General features: G+C 41.5%; 1 protein-coding gene across 2 annotated transcripts in view; it reads left to right on the top strand.

The window, feature by feature from the left end:
* Nucleotides 1-18999, top strand: part of PLA2G4A (phospholipase A2 group IVA) — a 165045-nt gene that overhangs the window by 61802 nt on the left and 84244 nt on the right. For both annotated transcript variants that reach the window (XM_080824658.1, XM_080824659.1), the window contains 2 exons: nt 12612-12760; nt 13418-13531. In XM_080824658.1, the coding sequence (XP_080680784.1) occupies nt 12612-12760; nt 13418-13531 (263 nt within the window). The remainder of the gene's footprint in view (nt 1-12611; nt 12761-13417; nt 13532-18999) is intronic.

Raw genomic sequence — 18999 nt, 5'->3', positions numbered from 1 at the left:
CCTGCCTACAAACAAGTCTCTTGACACTCTACCCTGTTCCTTGGAGTTATTAAGGGAGGCAAGCTGGGATTCAAAGGTTTATTATTATATTTGCATTTAGAGCTTGGAAATAAAGGTTAAATGCAAATTCATTTGGAAGAAATGACCGGCATTGACTTACATTAAAATACAAATGAATGGGGTGGCACAGAGCTTCAGGAAGGTTGAGACATACTAGCCACGAGTAGAGAGAAGTTAGAGGGAAGGTTGGTGTACCTAAAGTAAAGATCACCTTTTCTGCAGTATAGCTCAAAGCTAGTCCATTGCCCATTACTTCAACAATATTTATATGTTCCTGTAATGTCTCAGAGTTTATGCTAGACTCTAGTAGTGAATGGGAAGGGTGTGGTTCCTGCCATCACGGAGCTTACAGGTTAATAGAGGCAAAATAGGTAAGAGTTATTAGTGTTGGTGTATTTGGAAGAACAAGGAATTTGGCTTCAGAAAGACTAGGCTAAAATCCGGTCTCCAAATGACCTTGCTCAAGTTACTAAAGGCCTCCAAGTCTCAGCTTCCTCCCCTACGTGATGGGAATAATAATTCCTAAATCAGCAAGTTGAAGCTTGATGTGGAATTATTTTTATTTTGCAGAGATGTATATAGATGTGGCCTTTAGGGGACATGATCTGTAGTGGACAATCTTAACCTGCTAAGAACACAGAACAACTAGTTGACTAGGGATGTGTGAACTGGATAAGGGAAAAAGAGAACATCTCATTCCACTCGTCCTTTTATGGGTCTAATATTTGGACCCTTGAAAATTCTTAGGACAAGGACACAACTTAATAATGTTTAGTTATCAGCTAAAATGTCAGAAGAAAGCATGAGGAGGGCACCTGGGTGGCTCAGTTGGTTTAAGCGAATGCCTTCGCCTCAGGTCATGATCCTGGAGTGCCAGGATCAAGTCCCGCATCATGCTCCCTGCTTGGCAGGGAGTCTGCTTCTCCCACTGATTCTCTCTCTCTCTTACTCTCTCTCTCTCAAATAAATAAAATCTTTAAAAAAGAAGAGAAAAGAAAAAAGCATAAGGATATGCACAAGTAGAAGAGAATCCATGTTTTCTTACTCAGAACCAATGCTTCCGCCATCAGTGTGACTGTATGGAATGTTCGAAATGTGTGGATTCCAGAGATGCCTCATGGCTTAAGTGTTACCTCCTGAGGGTGATGCTGCTGTGTGTGGTGGAAGAGTCACTGACTGGAAGGAGAACCTGGGGTCCAGTGAGGGCGGCTCTGTAAGCCCTTTCTTTTCTTTTCTTTTTTTTTAAGATTTTATTTATTTTATTTATTTATTTATTTATTTATTTGACAGAGATCACAAGTAGGCAGAGAGAGAGGGGGAAGCCAGCTCCCTGCCGAGCAGAGAGCCCGATGCGGGGCTCGATCCCAGGACCTGAGACTATGACCCGAGCTGAAGGCAGAGGCTCAACCCACTGAACCACTCAGGCGCCCTTCTGTAAGCCCTTTCTCACCATGCTTAGGCCTGCCCTCCCAGTCCTAGTCTGTGAAGGACAAAAGTGTGTTTCACGAAGAGGACTGTGGCTTTATGGTGGAGGCATTACAAAGAGTGGTTTGAATGTGGGGAAGATAAGCAACTGGAGATTATGTGACGGGTCCAGGTGAGAGGTATTGCTTAGCGGAACTGGGCGGTGATGTTTTGAGTGGGCTTGAGGAAGCAGAGGTGACAGCCACGTGAGAGGTGGAATCAGTGCGACAGATTGGATACAGGAGCTGTGAGGAAAAGAGAATGAGTCTCCTGTTTCCCGCTCTGATGGCTGGGAGCGAGGGGCTCCAGGAAGTAAAATAGGAAAGTCAGGAAAAATAACAAGTTTTTACTTTTAGAGTTTTGTTTTATTTTGCTTTGTTTTTCTTTTTTCTTGAAGGTAAGGGAAGAAAGATGGAAAGGAAATAAATTTGTTTCATACATGTTGAGTAGGAGGTATTTTCAAGGCATTCAAGAACAGATTCAAAATCTCAGAAAACAGAGGGGCTCAGAGCTGTAGATTAGGGAGAGTGTCCTATTTATGCATAAACTAGAGCCAAGAGAGGGCTAAAGGACTTCCAGAATTGATTCAGAAGGGTTAAAAAAAGATGGAAGCCTTTAAGAATGTATTACTCAGCAACAAAATCTATATGGACATGTGATCAAGAATCTCATGTTTGTCGTATTTATACCACCTCCTTCTTGCAGCCTTGAGGGAGTGAATGAATGCATTATGACTGCAGTTTAAACCTTGAAGACTATCAGTTTTAAAGGATCTGAGATTAATCAAACTGCAGGATTCGTGTGTGTCACGTGATCCGAGGGGTACATTTTGAGTGTGTTTTTTAAGACTGTAAATAACGGGGTCATTCCTTTATAAGTCGGTTTTGACTACATGAGCATTCATTTTTTTAAGGGGTTCATTTCATCTTGAAGGACTCTTTTGAGGGATTTCTAAAGCGATGTGACACGAAAGCCACAAGTTAGTGTGGATTGAGGGGGAAAATGGTAGAGAAAGATATACTAAGGGGACATTTGTAGAACTAGGTAGGAAATCACAAATAGTAATATCTTTTATTTGCGCAAAGGCTATTGCATTGAGAAAAAGCTTATTGATTTCTTTTTTTTTTTAAGATTTTATTTTATTTATTTGTCAGAGAGAGAGAGAGAGAGAGCGAGCACGCGAGAGAGCAAGCACAGGCAGACAGAGTGGCAGGCAGAGGCAGAGGGAGAAGCAGGCTCCCCGCCGAGCAAGGAGCCCGATGTGGGACTCGATCCCAGGATGCTGGGATCATGACCTGAGCCGAAGGCAGCCACCCAACCAACTGAGCCACCCAGGCGTCCCAAGCTCATTGATTTCTATATTGAAGCTACGACAGGCGCATGATGGTTGCCGGGAACTCAGATAGTGGGAGGCGGGTATAGAGAGATGTCCCTCAAAGGATATAAGATGGATAAGTTCTGGGAATCTAATTACAACATGGTGATCATAGTTAACAATACTGTTAACGTATTGTTAACATAGTTAACAGTATGTTAACAAAAAAATACTGTGAACAGTACTTAACAATAACATAGTTAACAATACATAGTTAACATAGTTAACAATTGCTAATGACAATATTAGCAGTATTTGGAATAATACAGTATTTAGAATATTAGCAATTTGGAAGTTGCTAAGAAGTAGATCTCCAAGGTTTTCATCACAAAAAGAAATAGTATTTGTGGGAGATGATAGAGTTGCTAACCAGCCCTCCTGTGATAATCACTTGGCAGTATGTGTATCAAATAATCATGTTGTACATCTCATATCTCAATAAAGTCGAGAAAAAAGTTACATTAGGGAGAATAACTGATTATGTAATAGAACAAGGTAGAGCACAATGCGTCAGAATTTTACAAGATGATGGGATTAGAAACAGTATAGACTACATTTTCTTTTAAAGATTCTATTTATTTATTTGACAGAGAGAGAGAGATCACAAGTGGGCAGAGAGGCAGGCGGGGGGGGGGCAGGGAAGCAGGCTCCCCACTGAGCAGAGAGCCCGATGCTGGGCTCCATCCCAGGACCCTGAGATCATGACCTGAGCCGAAGGCAGAGGCTTTAACCCACTGAGCCACCCAGGCACCCCTTGACTACATTTTAAAAAAAGATTTATCTATTTGACAGAGAGAGAATGAGAGCATAGCGGGAGAGGGAGAGGAGGAGAGAGAATTTCAAGCAGACTCTTTCTGCTGAGCGCGGAGCCTGATGCAGGGCTCGATTGCAGATCTTGAGATCATGACCTGAGCCGAAACCAAGAGCTGGATGCTTACCTGACTGCACCACCCAACTGCCCCAGTATAGACTACATTTATTTTTCTAGACTTTTTGCTGAAGATAGGAAGGATCTTGAGGAATTAGCAAAATTAATGAAACTTTGTGTATTTTGTTATTGATCTGTATGTGTTTATAGGTTGAGAAGATGTGGCCAGGGAAAAGCAAATAATTACAGATTCAATTTGGGGCTAGGGATGAATGAGAAATAGAAGAGGTAGAGGATAGTATGAAATTGAAAGAAGAGGGTATAGAGCCTATTTCTTCTATGACCTGAAGGTCTTAGTATGAGTTATTTTAAATAGATCATTAAGTATGAATAAATACATTTTCTAATTATAAATATTGATTTATGGTTGTGAGGTATGTGGAAGGGAAATTGAATGAGTACATCTAATCCTCTCCTTTTGCTTTCCCAGGGAAGGATGAGTCTGAGTTGTGTCCTTGGATGAGGAGGAGTGGGTAGGGTACTTGAGAAGTGCAGTAAATTTCTGGACAGTCATGTGAGGAGTGAAGATAAAAGGAATAAGGGATTAGTATATGTTGGGTCAGGTGGATGACTCAGTGGTCATTGAAATGGGCTGAAGTAACTAGGAGCAGAGCATTCATTTCCCCTAAGTGCAACTTAGAAGCCACAGATTAAATTAATTTTAAAAATGTCTGAAGGGTTGAAAAGCCACTGTCAACTGGAATTTGAAGGACCAATGTCCCAGAGAAAAGAAGTCACTGAAGGAGGCCCAGGATTCTGCAAGCCGATTCCCCCCTCAATCCACTACTAGATCTAGGTGGGTTTGGGGGGTAATGGTGACACAGGGATGTGGGAAGTAGCTAGGCAGTGAAGAGGCAAAGAATCCAGCAGAGCTTTGGCAATCTCGAAGGACTTGGGGACACAAAAACTACGTTTCAGAACTAAGCCAGTTAAAATTTGAGGGGCAAGATCTCTGAGAGAAGGGAAGCCTAGAGAAGCTGAAGGAGAGCGCCTTCACCATGTCCACTAGCCAAAGTCTTAATCTGTGCAGGGCAACAGGCTGAGAAGCAAACATAAAATCCCCCTAAAATAAAGCAGAGGTATTGGCAGCCTCACGGTGCTAAGAGGGAAAAATACTGGAGATCAGAACGGCCAAATGTAAGCCTACTAGACAGTGGGAATGAACAAGAGGTAGGCTGAAACTTGCAAGAATTTGAGTCAATCTCAAGTTTGAGATTTGGGTTTAAATTGAGGAGATGCGTCCTATTCTCACTGCCTGCCAGAAGGTAAACTGGGTGCTCTGTGGAGGTAGATCTAGCTGCCTCACAGATTTTCATAAAAAGGTCTGGCATTCTGCTAAGAATTGCCAGGTGTTCCAAAAGATAAGATCAAGGGGCACCTGGGTGGCTCAGTGGGTTAAGCCTCTGCCTTCAGCTCAGGTCATGATCTCAGGGTCCTGGGATCGAGCCCCGCATCAGGCTCTCTGCTCAGCGGGGAGCCTGCTTCCCCCTCTCTCTGCCTGACTCTCTGCCTACTTGTGATCTCTGTCTGTCAAATAAATAAATAAAATCTTAAAAAAAAACCAAACATGTGAATAAGTACTCAATCTCGTAGTCATCAAAGATCTATGAAATAAATCCACAGAGATACCGTTATAGATCCACCAGATGGTTAAAATTACAAGACTGAGAGTATTAAGTATGGGAATGATGTGCTGTCCTGTGACTGTTGACACCAGGGGGTATGTACCATGGCATAATAATTTCATTTCTAAGTAATCCAACTCATAGGAATCTTGCAGCAGATACATACATGTGTATACAAATTTGTATGTAACCAAAGCCATGTCCAAGGATGTTCATGGCAGCACCATTGGTAATATCCCAAACTGGAAACAATCCAAATGTCTGTTAACAGTGAAATGGATAAATATTTTATGGAATATTCATTTATACAATGGAACAGTTTACATCAATAATAATGAACACGTTGTTTTACACACGTCAGCGTGGATGGAGCTCACGAACGTAATGGTGGTACATATTGTGCTATTGATTCTATTTATATAATGATAAAAAGCAGGTAAAAATACTCTCTGGTGATAGAAGGCAGGGTAGTAGTAGTCACCCTTCTGGAGGGAGTTGAGAGAGGCTTCTGGAATGCTGGTAATGTTACATATCTTGACCTGAAAACTCAACAGACCGCAGTTATGATCTGCTAACTCTTAAGCCTGTATATTATCCTTCAACAAAAACTGTACGTTAAAAAAAAGAACTAAACTGCTATTGATATTCATACATTTATTATGAGGCTAACAATCCCTTTCCTGGCCAACCCACTCGGCCTGTGTGGTACAGGAAAAGTGAAAAGGTTAGCCATCACAAACCCTTTAAGTTTTTAAACCTTTAAGTCAAAAAGATTTAAATTCTCCACATAATTAGCATTGTCATGAAGTCATAAATATTTCAAAGGAAGGACGACATTTGAAGACAATTCAGATTCATTTATTTCAACAAACTGTTACTTAATTTTTCGTCTTGACTGTGGTATTCCTATTTTGGTGGTGACGGAAGCAGAATGCTGGAGTATCAGCCCGTCACCTTCCATAGATTGCCAACTAACACACCCCACGTACCTTATTCTTGGATTTGTTTTCATGTGACCACTTGGAAATGTCTTTAATGGCTGGAAAGAAACGGAAGTGAGTTTCTGGATTGTGCTTAATATGGCCTATGGGCAGAATAACTCCAAGACAGAAGGTCAGTAAGCCTGCTGACTTCTCAGTGCCAAAGTGTTATACTTTATTTTTTTAAGATGATTTATTTATTTATTTGACACACAGAGAACACAAGCAGGGGGAGTGGAAAAAGAGAAGCAGACTTCCCACTGAGCAGAGAGCCCAGATGCAGGGCTCGATCCCAAGACCCTGGGATCATGACCTGAGCCTAAGGCAGACGCCTAATGACTGAGCCACCCAGGCGCCCCTAATAATATATACTTTAAACCATGTTTTTCAAACTTGTGTATGTAAGAATCACCTGGTTAAGTTACTGAAGATGTCAAGTGTTTGCATTTTCGACACTCCAGGTGATTCTGTGAAGATGCTTTAGAGGAATGCATGTTGAGAAACCCACTTTAAGGTCACCGTCAGCGGTAAGAGCTATTTGGAAAGTGATATTCTGACTGTGAATTCGGGAGAACTACCCCTTGGGGGATTTTTTTTTCTGTTTATTACAAGAATTATAACACATTGTAGGTCATTGTTATTTAAAGCAGAGGGTTTAAGTTGCTGAGCAAAGTGGATATGAGAAAGCAAACGGAGGACATTTAAAATAGAGCTTAAGAGAGTGTAGAAGCCGCCATCAGCCCCTGTCATGAATCACATAATATTTTGCTCAGACGAAGCTGAAATGACAGATGGACCTGTTATTAATTTAGGTAGGCACTCCTTAAACTACTGTCATAACTGCTTTAGGAGAGGTTTTACAACCCAGGATTTCTGAAGCTATTTCTGGTACATGTAGTTTCATGTCATCTCATAGGAGCAAACGAAGATCTGTATCCCACACTTGCAACATTTTTGTTTGTCAGGATTTAAATAAAAGGATGAGAGGTGAGAACCTCTTTGCCCACACCTTACTTCTTTGGTTTACCACCTGTTTGGCTGGAACAAATCAAGGTGAAGCCGAATCGGTGACTCAACACCCAGTTACCCTAGAGGCCTTCATTCACAAAAATGAATTAAGTGTACAGGAGAAAAAAAAAAACAAAACAAAACCCCGAACATTTCTTTTCCTGCATCTGCCTTTTTCTTCTCCCCTGAATGGATATCTCTAAAGCACTGGGCTCAGCTTTGTTGTCAAAATGGACGGCTTTCCCTTTCCAAAGCTTCCCTGAAGCGTTCTCTTTCCGAAGCTAATGAAGATTATAGATGCTATGAAGAAAGTGAGCTCTGTGATGATCGTAATCCGATGTTAAACTCGGGTCCTAAAACCCCTTTTCACCCTGCAGCGTCTGCCACTGCTGGGCTTGTGTCTCCCAACTTGCAAAGATCAGCTGTGATGCCGATGGCGGTATCAGAGTTGGCAGCTGGCTGTGGTTTTCGACTGCCCAGCACCCTTTGACAACTTCACGCTGAGGTCTCTTGCTAATGAAGCAAGGGGAGAAACTCAGGAAACTACCCCTCTTGACGAGAGTTGCGGAATATTGAATGTATTTAAAAGTGAAAAGCGGAATCCAGAGTGACAATTGACCTAGATTCTAATTTGCTTTTAAAAAAGGTCTGTCTTGGGGGGCACCTGGGTGGCTCAGTGGGTTGAGCCTCTGCCTTCGGCTCAGGTCATGATCCCAGGGTCCTGGGATCGAGCCCCGCATCGGGCTCTTTGCTCAGTGGGGAGCCTGCTTCCCCCCTTCTTTCTCTGCCTGCCTCTCTGCCTACTTGTGATCTATCAAATAAATAAATAAAATCTTTTAAAAAATAAAAAAGGTCTGTCTTTTTTGTAAACCTGGTGATTCACAGACCTGTACCCCTGGGGCTAATAATACATTGTATGTTAATAAAAAAATAATTAAAATATAAAAATAAAAAGGTCTGTCTGATCAAGATACCCACTGATGTGTTTGACAAAATTGGTAATTGGGGATCTTAATTAAGGGACGGGATCATGATTTGGGGCCTCCTACATGTTTTATGTTCATCCTTTTGCATGTGCTGATGTATGTACCGTTTGCTCCCCATCAGGACCCCCCGGGAGCCATCCCGCGGGCCCCTGGACTCACCCCTGGATAGATTCTACCTGCCATACAGCCCACTACCCCTTTTCAGCAGGAAGCAGCCAGAGCCGTCATCGTCCTGTTCCCTAAGGGCAGTTAGGATTGCTGTTCCAGGGAGAGGAACGAGTAAGGGACAGACAGCTGAGCAGGGAGAGAGAGAGAGGTGGCTAGGTGATCAGTCTCACAGAAATCCCAAAAATGTGGAGGTGTGGGGAAACCAGAGATAAGGGGACAAACCAGACCACCCTGCCCTAGGCATGTGGGGTGGGTGTCTTTTTATGAGAATCACCTGTGATCAGCCAAGAAGCACCAGACCCTAAAAAGGAAGTAAGGCACTGAAGGTGTTACGACTAGTCCTTGCTCGATGGTGATACCAGCAGAGATGGTAGAAGGATTTAAGGTCCCTGGTTAACATTCTATGAAAGACCAGCCCTGAAGGCCTTCAGGGCCAACCCCGTGGGGACCCCCCTCACTCTTGAGGGCGTTCTCTGTTTGTTCACTTAAAATACTTCTATCCCTTTTCTTCCCCACTCCCCCCAAAAAAGGTCTGTCTGTGGATGTTTTGATACCAAGCGTAGTGTTGGCATCTTTATGCTTTTTTCTTTATCATTTGGTCGGACTTAGAATTTGCCAAAGTATAGGATCTGCACGGAGCGTCCACAACGCTTGGACGCCACTTCCCTCCCTGACCGACTTATGCTTCCTCATTTTGCCACGTTCTTTTCCAACATGTTTTCTCCCAAGGAGCGTAACTCTCTGCTCTCTCCTTCTCGTTTGGCCCGAGAAAACCTCCCCCTCCTCTCCTCAGATTCAAATGAAGACCAAGCCTCAAAGGCAATTTCTCCGCCTACGATTTGACTTTATTTGTGGGTAATAACCCGGTGACTGAGTTACTAGTCACTGGCGTAGTGTATCTGCTTGCCTCGCATTTGCTCTTGCCTCTAAAATTAGGCTGTTAGCGTTTGACTCACTCCCATCGTCCAAATCTGCAGTTTCATGTTGGGCTGCTTGACAGGAGGTTCCTGGCAGAAAGCAGGCCCTCGAAGGCTTGTTGAATGAATGAGTGATGTTTACCGTTTGCATGCCTCCTCTTCCCAGACACTTTTGGTTTTCCAGATATTTTTTTTTTTTTTTGGCTTGGTTTTGGGTTTTCTCGTGTTTCGGGGAAACAGATAGAAAAGAGCATTAGCCCCATGAGAAAGAACCTGCCCTGTGGGATGAAGAAGAGCTATAGTTTTATACGTTTAACATGAAGTCCCAACTGAATCTTTTCCTTGAATGTGCTGACTTCTACTCAAAAGAGGAAAGATACTTTTCTTGATGATCTTTCACCACCTGCTGTTCTAAATATGTCGTTTTATTTCTGATTTGCAATCTTGAGCTCTGGCACCATGGCAGAAACATGGTTGAGGCAAAGGAACGTCTCCTCGTTGGTTGAGGAGGTGGGAAGGGTCACCTTGTCGTATGCCCCTCTCTGCTTGGGCCCATTTCCCCCACCTTCCTTCCTGTTCAGTCTTCTTGTTTTCTAGTTTGTCTTCCGTGATCCTCTTGAGAGAGGGAAGCATTGGGTTAGAAATTGCAATATGTAAGTGTCTCAGACCAGCACGTCGGATGCCTTCCATTTGTGTAAAATTACATGCCAGTTATACCTCTGTGAAAATAAATAATAAATAAGTAAATTTCCCAAACTGCCTATTTCCTTTTCTCTTAAAACAGGATATCAAAAGTATGAACAGGAGGTGATCTACATCAGTGCCAGCTAGAATATTTGTTTAAAAATGCAGATTCCTAGGCCCTCTGCAGCTCTACCGATCATAGGTCTTAGGGGATGAGGGTCAAGGGTCTGCACTTTTTTTTTTTTAATTTTTTTATTTTAATAAACATATAATGTATTTTTATCCCCAGGGGTACAGGTCTGTGAATCGTCTGGTTTACACATTTCACAGCACTCATCATAGCACATACCCTCCCCAATGTCCATTTCCCCACCACCCTCTCCCATCCCCCTTCCCCCCCGCAACCCTCAGTCTGTTTCTTGAGATTGAGTCTTTTATGGTTTGTCTCCCTCCCAATCCCATCTTTTCATTTTTTCTTTTCCTACCTCCCCCCAACCCCCCCCACCTTGCATCTCCACTTCCTCATATCAAAGAGATCATATGATAGTTATATTTCTCCGATTGACTTATTTCGGTAAGCATGATAAGGGGTCTGCACTTTTAACCAGAACCCTAGGCATTTATATTGTACTCTTTTGAGGCTCAGCTGCCCTTGACCAATGGTGCATTAAGTCCAGGTGAGAAAATTAAATAAAGGACAATTCCAAATGCATATACCTCGTTTGTAGATCATTCCACTTTACAATAAAAAGCCAGACTTAAAAAATGTGATCGCCGCATAGAACTATGAACAGTGCTTAAAAATTAAGTGAAGGGCATTGGTTAAATTGTTTGATGACCATAACTATGGTTGAAAAACAAAATATATTTTTTAAAAAATTTTTTCTTTGAAGAGCACTAATTTGAGAACTATTATTTTTGCTTTGCCTTTGTTTCCAATTTTTATATCTTTCTGTGTGGACCTCTGCACCACCTTCTCTCTCACTTTCTCTCCCTCTCTCTTCCCCTCCCCGCTCTCACCACTTATATTCCTTCCTCTCTCCCTCTCTTTCCCTTCTCCCTCATACTTTCCTCCCTCTGTCATTTCCCCCCCTTTTCCATAACTAACTTCAGCTCCTCTTTTGACACCAATGCCTACCTTATGATCTCGTCTTTAGCACTTAGGAGCATGATGTCATTAAGAGAATAATTGTGGCAGCTGGATCTTCCTCTGAGACTTACTAGCTGGATGATACTAGACAGATTGCTTAGCGTCTCTCAGTTCCTGTGGCCTCAACACTAAAACAGAGCACTTATTTGTACTACCTTTGGGAGATCTGAACCAAACTAATGTGTGTAAAGTGCTTAACAGAGATCCTAGCAGTCATTACTCAACTGTTGGTTTTTAGAGTTCTGAATTACAATGATTACATGGGAAAGGATGTGTTAAAGAGAAAAGTCAGGTCCTTAAGTTAGGAAATTTTTGAGTATTGTGATAGTTGTTAGGTTCTGAAGAGATAAAAATGAGTAAGACTTGATCACTGCCCTCAAGTTGTTGAGTCTTGTAGGAAAAGACAGATACATGTATAATTACATCCATAAAATATAGTGTGTGCAATGTTGTAAGATGGTGGAGGATTCAGTGGAACCACTAAGGAGGGAGTGATGAGTGTTTCTACTGCTTCGTGTCAGTTGCCTTGTTGCTATCTGAATATATAATGGGAAGAAATTTAAATAGCTCCTTTATTTGCCATTGTTTCTTTCTGTTTAAAATGGCACCCACACCAGACCCTGACTCCAGCAGGCCTTTATGTACAAGAGAAAAGCTGTCACTTCCTTGAGACACCCACTTCTATCTGACTGAATACTTCTATAATAAATACAGAAATATCTGTTGATCACTAATATAAATGCCAGCCCGCTAAGAGTTGTTCAGTGTACAACCTGTACAGCTATACAAGGCAACCCTGTAACTATTTATCTCACACTGACTTTCATTATTTTGTTTGGCAAATAAAGTAATTAGGATAATTTTTCTAATGTAGACAAGCACCGTGATCCTGAACCCATGGTCTTGTCACCATCATTGTCCAGGGTGAAGGTTATACTGTAGTTAGCTGGGTGAGACTGTTCTCATCATTTAGCAGTTCCCCTGAGGTGTTGACTGAACATATCCTTTAGGTGAATAGAGGAATTCTGAGTAAATCACCTCATAAACGATTCCTTCTCCCAGGACTATTATGATGGGCAGGGACATAACACATAAGAAGTAGCTAACCTGTAGTGTTCTTCCCTTATAGAGTATGTCATCTCAGATATTTTAAATATGTTCCTACAGATTCACTAAAAATAATCTGACAACACATACTAATAAAAACAAATTAGGCATTATGAATCACATTTTTGCATCCCTCTCACTTGTGTTTACTGTCTACAGTTGACACTCCAGATCCGTATGTGGAACTTTTCATCTCCTCCACCCCTGACAGCAGGAAGAGAACAAGACACTTCAATAATGACATAAACCCTGTGTGGAATGAGACCTTCGAGTTTATTTTGGATCCTAACCAGGAAAATGTTTTGGAGGTCAGTGAATCATTTGCAGACCATTCGATGGTCATCGTTCATGTTGAAGCTGGTGCTTGAGCTTGTCCCTTTCGTGCCCTCTCTTCCCTCGGGCAGGTGTAGGTGGGGTCCAGCTGTGCAGCCCGGAACACTGGGCTGTGGATGGTCTACGTGAAGTGATGTGAGTGTCCAGTGGGAAGCACAAGAGTTAGGTAGGGCTGGGAAGAATCTTTTATCCTCCTCATATGCCTTGGCGAAAACATATTTTCTGTTATATAGAGGAGGGTCCAAGTACAACAGAATAACGATATCATCAGTGGATTCCAACTTTAAAATAAGTTAGCTTTGTTAATCTAGAGTTTCTAACTGAAAATAAGTTAAAATAGCCCTTTCCCAAATGGTTGTGTGGATTTTCTACATTAATTTATTTCTCATACTCCAAAATGGCAAACATGAAAATGAATAAGTCAATTAGGAAAATGAAAAAAGTTTATGATTGTTTTAGTGTCAGAAAGAAAAGACAAAGTATTATAGCCAGTTGAATTTTGAGGGCCTCGATTGGCTATTAAATATCATTTGAGAACTCTCATTTTTTTAAGTGTGGTAGAAATTTTAGATATAATTTCCACAGATCGAAGAGAAATTGTATTCCTGTACTCTACCTTTTAATCTCTACAGGTCACACTAATGGATGCCAATTATGTCATGGATGAAACTTTAGGGACAGCAACGTTCCCCATTTCCTCTATGAAAGTGGGAGAGAAGAAAGAGGTTCCTTTTATTTTCAACCAAGTAAGTGATGCAACAGGATTATTTTTCAACCTTATGTCAGATAAAACTCTATTTATTCTGGAATCTTTTTTATTTATTTGTTTGTTTGAATGTGTGCTTTTTAAAGAGAAAATTTCATGTTCCCTTTTACTTCCTGTCCAAATCTTTTTATTGTTCTGATATTTATAAGCTTTGATTGAAGTATTCCACTAAATAATACAGAGACATTAATCTCTGTTGTTGCTCTAAGTGAGGCAATGGCTTTGGACTTCCCTCTCCCCCCACCCCGGGAGGTCTACGAAAACTTTTGAGAGGATAAAGGAAGATGTAAAATCTGAGAGGAATGGCAGAGAGAGGGAGAGAGAACTCAAAAAGAAAACTTTTGGGTGGCACCCGAATGGCTCAGTCAGTTAAGTGTCCAACTTGATTTTGGGGCTCCTGTCATGATCTCAGGCTCCTTGCTCAGCGGAGAGTCTGCTTGGGATTCCCTGTCTCCCATTCCCTCTACCTTTCCCCCTCATTCATGTTCTCTCTCAAATAAATGAAAAAAAAAATTTTTTTTTTAAAGAAAACTGTTGGAACATCCAAACTATTCCAGAATTACATGTTTAGCAGTAAATTAAGCCTCTGTGGGGGGATATTTCTGTCTCAGGTAATCCTCAAATAATTAGGGCTACAGCAATGAAAAGTCAGCAGGAATAGTCAGAAGGAATAGGTTTTTTTGTTTGGGTTTTTTTTTTTTTCCATTTCTAGGTTTGCTGCATTTCTGCAATTTCAATAATTTAGGAATCACAAAGCCCTAGTAAAATTATTAATACAGAGCAAACATTGGATTTTGAATTTTATAAGAAACTACTTTAGAAGTTTACAGTGACAAATATAAACCACCGACAGACCAGGATCCAGAAAGCTAGTCAATATATTAATTTCTTGTTGGAAGAGGCTCCCTGTTTTTGCTCATCCTTGGAATGACTTCAAATTGCTGTCTTCACGCAAACCTGCCTGTTCCTTAACTCTCACCTCCTCTCTGTTACTATCCCGAGTGACCTCCTCCTTCTCTGAAGCCCTAAGATAATTATTAGGGTATTCATTGGGACTGAGTCATTTAAATTGTTCAATTTCTTATCTCCTCCCTCTCACCCTAAACCAAAATCCTATAGGTCGGGAATACTGGTTATGCATGCCCAGTCACAGAGGTAATACATAGTTTATATTTACCAGATGAATGTATACCTGTTTAGAAACCAACTTAAGCCCAAAGGGCTACCTGACCAGTTCATGCGAGCGGGGCAGCCCAGCTGTCTTGGGGACACTCCAGTCCTACACACCCTGCTGACTCCTTCAGCTGCTCCAGGAAGTGTTTTCCACATGTCTTACTCCAGTACCAAGAGATACACTGTCCACAGTTCTGTTGCCTTTTTTTTTTTTTTAGAGTTCTGGTGTTCATTCCTCTAGCAAATGTTTCTTGAAGTCTGCTGTGTACCAGCCACTGTGCTTTGTACAAGGAAAATAAAGAATAAGACACAGGAGCCTCTTCCCTCAGTTACCTCTCTGTGGGGGTGGAGGTGAGGTGGGGGTTGGGACAGGAAGTCGGCAAAGGAGATAGAAACATGTGAGGAATGAAACCACCGTACGGTGAGAGAAGCCGTCAATCAGGAATGTGTGGTTGGAAGACGGAATAAAGATAGACTGTTGTCAGAGGAAGCCAGTGACCGCAGCGTACGAGTAGATGATTTTGAATAGGTTGAACAGGGAACATAGTGGTTAATGCCTTGGCATTGGAAGCTAGGTTGGTGTTTAAATGCCCGCTCTGTCCCTTACTATCTGTTTCATCCTGGTGAAATGACTTAGCTCTTCCATGTCTTGATTTACTCATCTGTAGAATGGAGCTAGTATCTCGTAAGAGAGTTTATGATAATTCATTTATGATTAAATGACTTAATTTTACTTATATATAATATACCCGTATAATAACATATAGTGTAATTATATTACATATACATGTATTTTAAATACATTTAGATGTAATTATTTAATTGTACTTTTTATAGCATATTACATAAGATATAGATTATATATTACTTAGTTTATATATTTATTAAGTATAAAATTTATTACACATGAAATATATAGGGGGGGCACATGGGTGGCTCAGTTGGGTAAGCGTCTGCCTTCAGCTCAGGTCATGATCCCGGGGTCCTGGGATTGAGCCCCGCACTGGGCTCCCTGCTTAGTGGGGAGTCTGCTTCTCCCTGTGCCTCGGTCTCTGCTCAGGCTCTCTCTCTCTTTCTCTCTCTCAAATAAATAAAATCATAAAAAAAGAAATATATAATAATGCTTGGTTATAGAAATACATATCAATACTGTATGCACAGTCAGTCTCTGCACAGAGTCTGCTAAGGTTTCTCTCTCGCTCTCCCTCTGCCCCTCCCCGCTCTCTCTCTCTCTCTAAAATAAATAAGTAAATCTTAAAAAATTATTGCATGCACATGGATGTATCCATACATAACTATACTTTTATGTAGTTTTTTTACATAAGATACAATGTGTTGCTTAGTTTATGTATTTATTAAGTATAGAATTTATTACATATTAAGTATATAACAATGCTTGGTTATAGAAATATATATCACTTCTGTATGGACATAGACGTATCCATCCATACATAGAGTGCTTAGAACATATTAAGTACTATGTAAATGCAAAGGCATGGAGTCTTGAAAGCAAGTCGGGGCCTGGCAAGTTACGAGGCTTTGCAGGCGCATGTCGATGTGTGGTGGGGTAAGGTTTAGAGGTGGCCACAGGCTAACATCCCCCAACCTTCCTAAAGCGAGTTGCTAGGACTGGTTCTCAATAAATGTTTGTTGAGAGCTTTGTAAGCATGGATTGGCCTCTCCAAAGTATGTTTTCCTCCCTCTTCAGTCTGATCATGGGAGAAGATATTGGAGGGAAACATGCATTTCCTCTTCTCCTGTCATTTCCTATGGGTTAGCTGTGTAACCTCCGGGCTCTAAAAAAGACTTTCTACATTCCTGCATTTAAAGTAGCTTACATAATTAGTTTCTTTAGTGAGCCTGAGAAAACAGTTGACCAAACAGCTTTTCTTCATCACTCTTTTCTTAAGAGTCCTTTGAAGTTTGTATCTGAAGTACAGTTGTTTACGTTGGTGACCTGCGATGGTGAAGGGGAGAAAAGTGAATGCATATGGCTGGGGGGAGAGCCCCTCCCCACCCCTCCGCAGCGTTACCCAGATCACGGGGCGTGCCCTTTGCATGCTCTCTAGCCCCGCCTCACCTCTGCATCCCATCTTTCAGAGGAGCCTGGGCTTCTTTCCACAGTATTCACAGAGGTGAGACAGAACGGACTGTGAGGGAATAATGTGAGAAAAAGGAGTTTTTAAACAATTCTTGAATTTGATTATGGCAGTCTGAAACAGTTAAAAAAAAAAAAAAAAAAAAAAAGCTCTTGGATTTGGCGAGAAGAGAGAACACAGGTTTCCTGCCAAGACGTTATTAACAAAAACTTCTTCAAAATTTTGTCATCCAGAAGTCAATACTGAGTCAACAGAGAGTGATTTCTGTGGTCAGCAGCCAGCTAGAGAAAGAACGGGAGTCTCCAGATGGAGACTGCCAGATTCCCACGGGCTTGTACTATCCACTCAGGGAACTGGGAGATCCATTCTCTCATTTTGTCTTGGTCACTAGTCTCCCTCTACAGTGTTTGATTTGTCACTCTTTCTTTCTGCCTTATTTTCTTCATCTCTAAAATAGAATTTTTGATGAATTTATTTGTAAGATCCTTTCTCATTTATAAAGTTCTATGATCAAGAAAGAATACCTTTTTCTATATGACCATTTTCATTCAAGAATTTTTAATTCTTTACATTTTACAGATATGGAAACAAAACAATAATAAAGCAATAATAAAAATTTTTCATCTTGTGTCCACCCAGGGATGCCAAAAAAAATTTATTATATGATTTTAAAATACTGACCTATCGGTAGATTATTTTTTTAAAGATTTTACTTATTTGAGAGAGAGAGAGAGAGAGAGCAAGAGAGAGCACGAGCAGCAGTAAGGAGTAGTGCGAGAGGGAGAAGCAGACTCCCCTCTGAACAAGGAGCCCAATGCAGAGCTCCATCCCAGAACCCTGGGATCACGACCTGAGCCAAAGGCAGACACTTAACCAACTGAGCCACCCAGCCACCCAGTAGACATTTTTTAATATGAGAATTTGAGCAGCTAAAATTTTGTAGCTAATCCTTTGCTAAATGTTAAGAAAGCTACAACAAGTTCATCTTCAAGGAACTAGTAATCTGTTTGGAAAGGAGTAAACATTCATGTGTAAACTGGTAAGTGATACAATAAGCAGTGTCCTGGGGCATCTGTTCATTGATTTACTTACTTAGGAGTTATTAAACACTTGTTGTATTCTAAGCAGTATTCTAGGTGATGGGCAAACAGTAGAGGACGTGACAGATGATGTTCCGGTTCCCAGAGAGCTTGCATTCTAATGCGGGAGGTATATAGAAACAGAAAGCAAAGGACAGTCAGGACAATATCCTCTAGAGAGAAATACTGTGAAGAAAATAGAGCAGAGGGATATGATAAGGAATAGTTGGTGGGCAACTGAAGTTTATATAGTCAGGGAAGGGCTTTCTAAAGTGTTATATTTTTCTCCAAATTTTATTATAAAAATTTTTAAGCATGGAAAAAAGTTAAAAGATTTCTATAACTGACACGTAGATTCTACAATTAATGTTTTATTGTGTTTACTTTGCCACATATCTGTTCTTCTACCCATCCATCAAACCATCTCACTTTTTTTTTTTAAGATTTTATTTATCTATTTGACAGACAGAGATCCCAAGTAGGCAGAGAGGCAGGCAGAGAGAGAAGAGAAAGCAGGCACTCCACGGAGCAGAGAGCCCGATGCTGGGCTCGATCCCAGGACCCTGGGATCATGACCTGAGCCGAAGGCAGAGGCTTTAACCCACTGAGCCACCCAGGTGCCCCAAACCATCTTACTTTTTAAATACCATTTATTTATTTTAGAGAGAGGGGGAGAGAGCGGGTGGGGCGGGAAGGGACAGAGGGAGAAGGAGAGGGAGTCTTAAGCAGACTCCTCACTGAGCACAGAGCCCTTCATGGGGCTCAATCTCACAACCCTGAGATCACAACCTGAGCTAAAACCAAGATTTGGCTGCTTAACCAACTGTGCCACCCCATGCTCCAAACCATCTTACTTTTTTGATGCATTTAAGAACAAATTGGAGAGGCTGCCTGAGTGGCTCAGTCCGGTGGGCGTCTGACTCTTGGTTTCTGCTCAGGCTGTGGTGCTGAGGTCAGGGGATCCAGCCCTGTGTTGGGCTCTGCCTCAGCAGGGAGTCTGCTTGAGCTTCTCTCTCTCTGTCTCCCTCTGCCCCTCCCCCCACTCATGCACTTTCTAAATAAATAAACAAAGAAATTGCAGATAACACTATCCTTCA

This window comes from Martes martes (genome assembly GCF_963455335.1).
Source record: "Martes martes genome assembly, chromosome: 15".
Taxonomy (NCBI): domain Eukaryota; kingdom Metazoa; phylum Chordata; class Mammalia; order Carnivora; family Mustelidae; genus Martes; species Martes martes.
Note: the sequence above shows the minus strand (reverse complement) of the source record. Positions and strands in the feature narration are given on the sequence as shown.